This window comes from Bos indicus x Bos taurus, chromosome 5, assembly GCF_003369695.1.
Source record: "Bos indicus x Bos taurus breed Angus x Brahman F1 hybrid chromosome 5, Bos_hybrid_MaternalHap_v2.0, whole genome shotgun sequence".
In the NCBI taxonomy this organism is placed as follows: domain Eukaryota; kingdom Metazoa; phylum Chordata; class Mammalia; order Artiodactyla; family Bovidae; genus Bos; species Bos indicus x Bos taurus.
The window spans coordinates 23,064,898-23,070,997 of record NC_040080.1 but is presented as its reverse complement, the minus strand read 5'-3'; the positions used below and the strand labels follow the sequence as shown (position 1 = coordinate 23,070,997).

General features: G+C 46.6%; 1 protein-coding gene across 1 annotated transcript; it reads right to left on the bottom strand.

Annotated features, from left to right (window-relative positions):
* Positions 1-310: 310 nt before the first annotated feature.
* Positions 311-5,588, bottom strand: CDKN1B (cyclin dependent kinase inhibitor 1B). Its single transcript, XM_027541377.1, has 3 exons — positions 4,503-5,588; positions 3,816-3,945; positions 311-1,657 (listed from the first exon to the last, which is right to left on the bottom strand). The coding sequence occupies exons 1-2, from the start codon at positions 4,975-4,977 to the stop codon at positions 3,824-3,826; spliced, it is 597 nt and encodes a 198-aa protein (XP_027397178.1). The 5' UTR covers positions 4,978-5,588; the 3' UTR covers positions 311-1,657; positions 3,816-3,823.
* Between the last annotated feature and the right edge of the window lie 512 nt (positions 5,589-6,100).

Here is a 6,100-nt window from a genome sequence, read left to right as displayed (position 1 = left end):
TACACTTATGTAAGAATTTTTGGTTCTGACACATTCATATTCTAGAAGATATAAATATTACCATCTTATTAATATGAAAATGTGGCTTTCCCACTTTCCACTTCTAAAGTTTTGTCCACCCATACAGAACTAAGTGGAAAAGCGTGACTACTACATTCGGTCCTACATAAACATCATCTGAGTGGTAGGCCTGAATTTGAATTATCTAGGTATTTGCCACATCGTATTACATTTGTGGAAACGACTAGAATGCTAAGTCGAACACCTCAAGCTTAGTAAGGTATATTTACATACAGTTCAACTCAACGAATAGCTCTGGAAGTTTTCTTTATTGATTACTTGACGTGTAACAATAATTGGCATCTTTTTCACACATTACAAAAAATTATACTTGGCTCAGTATGCAACCTTTTAAGCATAGCCATATTATTTAACAGAAGAACAGAAGGGGAAAAACCTACTCTACCCAATACAGCATTTACAAATGCACAAAACATGCCACTTTGGCTTGTATATTGTCTAGATTAAAAAAAAAATCTTTTTAACATAAATAAGTTAGTATAATTTTCAGTGTCTTTACAGAGTTATGTACACAGGTACACCTCAAATGGTTTTGTTTCATACACATACACAGGCAATGTAAAAATACTGTTTAAAGATGTAGTATCCATTTCACCAACCCACGGGTGCTTTTCTCTATATGCACTTTCCTTTAAAAATACCACTATCCTTTGGACAAATTAAGAAACAGAATGAGAAGCTGTAAATTAAAAATTATTTCATTATTTTTTATGTCAAGTTACTTACAGATCTTTAAAAATATCCAAGAGTTTAGAATTATTTTGACTGTGTCTACACACCCTGAAGTGAAAAGAAAATTAAGAAATGTTCTCAAAAATCTGATAAAAATTAAATGGTCAATTCTGAGCATTCAGAACACTCCCCACATACATGCCAGAGTGGCCAGAGGTACCTGGAGTGATTACCAGACTGCTGAATACTGGTAAATGCCAATTGTAAGGGATACTAGTGGGGAGCACTGAGTTTTTTGTTGTTGTTAAAAAAAAAAAAAAAAAGCCATTTGCTACTACATAACGGAATCATCAGAGCTCCCAAATGAGAAAAAAACTTCATGTAAAAATAAACAGCAATTATCTGCAGCCAGTGTTCAAATTTGGATGATTTTTTAAATGAAATATCAGTTTTCATTGAAAGGGACATTACATCTTTAAAGAAAATAATTCAAAAACCCTTCCCCCAAACTGCTTCTTTTCATGCAAGTCAAATATTTTTGTCCTTGCTCTAAATCGAAGCAAGCTCTTAATACAACCCCCCATGCCAATTCCTCAGTACCCACCCCGGCCCTCCCTTCCCCAAAGTTTATGTGCTACATAAAAAGTAAAAACTATATACACAGGTAGTACAATGAAGCAAATAAGGAAAAACCTAATTGCACAATGCTACATCCAACGCTTTTAGAGGCAGATGATTTAAGAGTGCCTAAAACTTTAGTGTTATTAAGTCTGTTGCTGTTCAGTGCTTGTAAAGGATGTCCATTCTTGGAGTCAGCGATATGTATTCCAAATTTTTAATTTATATCTTCCTTGCTTCATCAAGCAGTGATGTATCTGATAAACAAGGAAACATACTCTTAGTTCTGCAAAAGAAACAAGGAGAAAGAATTAGAAGAAAAGGCACTAGAATAACATTGTCAATATATTACCGGAATTATTTTGTTAGTTTTAGCTGGGAAATACCTGAGCAATGGGAAAGAACGAACATACTAAAAGCTGGTGACTAGAGTCATCTCCAACCAACATTTCTCTCACTGGCTTTTCACTCTCCCCTGTGCTATAGGCTTTTGTCTGGAACAGCAGTATTCAACAGTGGGTAATTTTGCTGCCTGCCCCTCGCCATCCCCCCACCCCCAGGGGGACATTTGGCAATGTCTGGAGACATTTTTGGTTGTCACACTGGGTATGACCGGAGGGGTTTCTACTGGCATGTGCTTCAATAGATCAGGGATGCTGCCAGAACATTCTACAATGCCTGGGACAGCCTCCTTCAACAAAGAATTATTCGGCCCCAAATGTCAGCAGTGCAGAGGTTGAGAAACCCTGGTCTAGAGAATTGGGGTCAAAGATGAGAAAGAACAGACATGGGAAAATTCAGAAACCAATAACACTTAAGAGTAGCAGAATTTTCTCAGTTTGAAAAATAACTGGCAATGATATTTATAAAGGCTCTCCAAAGAAAATTCTATTCACTTTTTTTTTCCCCCAAAATTTTCTAGTCTTAGTCATATGTACAAATATACACACGAATGCTTATGAATAGGTCCTTACTACGATTTCCTGTATTCTCTGAACTGGCAATATTTACTAACAAGTGCTTCTCGGTATGTGAGAATGGAGCCAGATCAAAATTCAGCAGGTCTGATTTGCTCATCTGACGACCTATGCCACAAGTCACAAACCAAGAGCCGCAGGTGTTAGGGTTACTTCAGAAATCATTTTCATCCAATTTACCTACTTCATATATAGAAGCTGTGATGTAGAGGTTTCATAGCACTGTTTTATATAAGCTCTGAAAAATATCAGGTATATGTAACCAAGTCCTATATATGAGACTGATTTAAAAACACAACCAACTTGAACCTCACCTTCATCCTTTTTAAAATTTTTATAAATGAGGATTTTAAAAGTTAGTGTAAACATTTATTAGGATCTCTTTATATGCTAGGCTAGTGAGAGTGTTTGGAGAGAGAAAGAAGGACATAATTATTGTCAGAAGTTTACAGACTATGAATATGTGTAGTTTGATCCTTAAGAAGACCAATCCGTGTAAAGCTGGGGGCTGATTATTCAAATTAGCTTTTCATGTTGATCATATTTTAGTAAATGGCAAAAATCTCCACTTCTAAAGTTGGGGGTACACCTACCCCTGCCAGCCCTGATAAGTACTCTCCATTTCCTCTACAAGTACCCAGCTTCTCCTGTTATAGCATGATTAGCATACACATGCTGACGTGTTCCTGGATTGCTTACTCTGGCAGAGTCACTCTAACTTCTGCTTTGCAACTTCAGTGTTATCAGAAATTCCGCAGGAACCTTAGTATTTTTGAGCCTTCCATTTCAGTTTTATTTTTTTAAACACACAGGTTCCTTCTCCATCCTCCAAACTTATATGAAGCCAGAGAGTGTGAGAGCATATGAAAATGATAAAGACAAAAGCAAGTCACATATTTCTCTTGTGACATTTCTAACTATTTGATTATCTGGATATGAACCACTTTTTCAGTGAGGAAAAGTGCCTCACTTTTCCCTCAAAGTTCTGAATTAAATCATTTATTTGCCATTTTTGCCCATGTAGAGCTCAAAAGCTGTTACTGAGTCAATGTGGTCCTCTGGGAGATGAATTCTCATGAAGTGGGATGAAGGCAGACCCCTGCTCTTGGTCAGATGGAAAAAGAACCTATTGTTCTGGACATGTTTTGATGGCACCTTCAGGCAACTGACCTTCTTACTCACGGAGCCTCGGTTACAAGTACTTGCCTGGGACACTTGTTCTGATCAGTTGTGCTTCAAAGGAAAATAATCTCAGGAGGTGAAAACCGGGAAGAACTATAGTACCTCCCCACTGATTCCCAGTCTTCCCCATTCCTACCTTTTTGTCCTCCCAAAGCATAAAACAAAAGCCCACAAGTTTTCATCTGCCAGCCACCACTGAGATTGGGTTATCTTGGGGCTTGAAAGCCCACGAGTTCCTGCAACCCAACTGGGGTGTCACTTATTTGCTCCAAGTCATCAACCCACCGAGTGGTTTACGTCTGACGCCTTCTGAGGCCAGGCTTCTTGGGCGTCTGCTCCACTGAACCGGCGTTGGGGGAACCGTCTGAAACATTTTCTTCTGTTCTGTTGGCTCTTTTGTTTTGAGGAGAGGAATCTAAGGGCAAGAGGGAATTTTAAAAAGAACACACACAAACAATCTTTATTAGAAAAAAACAATGGCCGACAGAAGTGAGCCCAAGAGTCAAGGGACAAAAAACCCACCACCTCCACCCACAATCCTGGGTCCGTCATTCCCAGTGGCCTTTAAGGGCACAAAATGAAGTTGTTTTCACATAACAGAAAGTGTATTTTCTATGCTTCAAAGCTCTCTCTCCAAAGCGAAGAAGGAGGCAGTTGATAAACATCCCAACATTGTCACATACCTACCGCTGTCTAGCTGGGAGGAGCCGCGATGTTTTCAGTTAGAGAAATGATCAGATAACACAATCTCAAGCTTCTGACTTAAAAGTCATAAACAGACAAGCAGGCAACTAAATAAATAGCATGTACTCATGTACCTCAGAGTAGCAAAGTGCGCTCCCCCCGCCTCCGCCCCAAAAGCTAAGTCAGAACTCGCTGAAAAGAAAGCTGCGGTTAAAGACCCTCGAGCAGGGAAAGGAGCGCGGCAGACAGACACAGACAGACATTTTAGGCATCGGAAAGGGTCATTACCATCTGCGGCAGGTCGCTTCCTTATCCCAGGGCACTGCTCCGCTAACCCGGTCTGGCTGTCCGGGGCATCAGTCTTCTGATCGACCAAATGCGTGTCCTCTGGGTTTGCCTGAGACCCAAGTAAAGGGACCGCCGGGCGGGCCCCGCTGGCATCCTGGCCTTCCTGCGCCGGCACCTTGCAGGCGCCTTTGGGTGGCCGCGGGGGTCTGTGGTAGAACTCGGGCAGGCTGCCCTTTTCTACCTCCTGCCACTCGTACTTGCCCTCCAGGGGCTTGTGATTCTTAAAATCAAAATTCCACTTGCGCTGGCTGGCCTCTTCCATGTCTCTGCAGTGCTTCTCCAAGTCCCGGGTTAACTCTTCGTGATTGACCGGGCCAAAGAGGTTTCTGCAAGCCGAGGGCTTGGGGTACTCCGCCTGTCTGGCGTCCATCCGCTCCAGGCTCGGACTCCCGTTAGACACTCGCACGTTTGACATCTTCCTCCCGGGGGGTGGGGTGGGGGTGGGGGGGTCTCGGCGACTGAGGCTCTTGCGCGCGCTCTCTCTCTCTCTCGCCAAACAAAACCGAACAAAACAAAACGCCCCGACCCAGCCCGAGCCCCTCTTTATAAGCCCTGCGCCGGCCCCTGGAGCCAAGAGAAACAAACGCGAGCCGAGTCAGCGCCCGAGCGTCTAGGCGCGCACGGGGCTGGGGGAGGGGGCGAGGGGCAGCCCCCCGGGGCCAGGCAGCCCCGATCCCGGCCGTTCAAGCGGGAGGGCGGGGAGCGGAGGGGAGGGGAGGGGAGCCGAGCGCCGCCGAGACAGGAGGGGGCAGAGCCGCTCCGAGTCCCGGCCGCCGCGAGCCCGCGGGTCCCGCCGCCCGAGCGCCCTCTCCAAACCTTGCGGGCGTCGCGGAGTCGCGGAGCGGCGAGAGAGTGAGCCCAGAGGAAAGCGGGGAGGAAGAAAAAAAAACACCCCCGAAAAGACGAGCCCCCTTTTTGGAGTTGCCCAATATGGCGGTGGAAGGGAGGCTGACGAAGGAGAAGATGATTGACACCGCGAGTCTATTTAAACAGAGGAGGAGATCATTGGTCGCGGCGCCGGGAGCCGCCCCGCCGAGGCTGGCGAGCGCGGCCTTAAGGTGGCCCCGCCGCGCCTCCCCGCCTCCCGGGCGCGCCGCCGCCGCCACCGCCGCCGCTGAGCGCGCGGCCGGGACCCGGGGCTGGTCGCGTGACTGCGGGAGGCGCACGTCTTGCCAGCAGACCTGCTCCGGCTGGCCTAGGAGAAATTACAAATAAGACAAACAAGCTCGCCAAACGGCCGGGGAGCCGGGGAGGGGCCTGGGCAGCGGTGCCGGCCGGCGGGTGTTCTGATCCCGGGCGCTGCGCACCTCCCCGGCTCCTCGCCCGGGAAAGCCGGGGAGAGCTCCAAGGTGTTCGGCCGCCAGTGGTGGTACCCATGGCTGGCGATCTTGTTTTCCCCGCACTCGCCGAGCGGGGGATGGGGGGATGCAGTGTGGGAGCTGGGCCCCCTAGCTGGGCTCCCCCCCGGGGGCCCCCAATCGCTCACACGGCGGGGGAGGCGGGGAGCCCCTCGGCCTGGGTGCCTTAAGCTGGGGGTG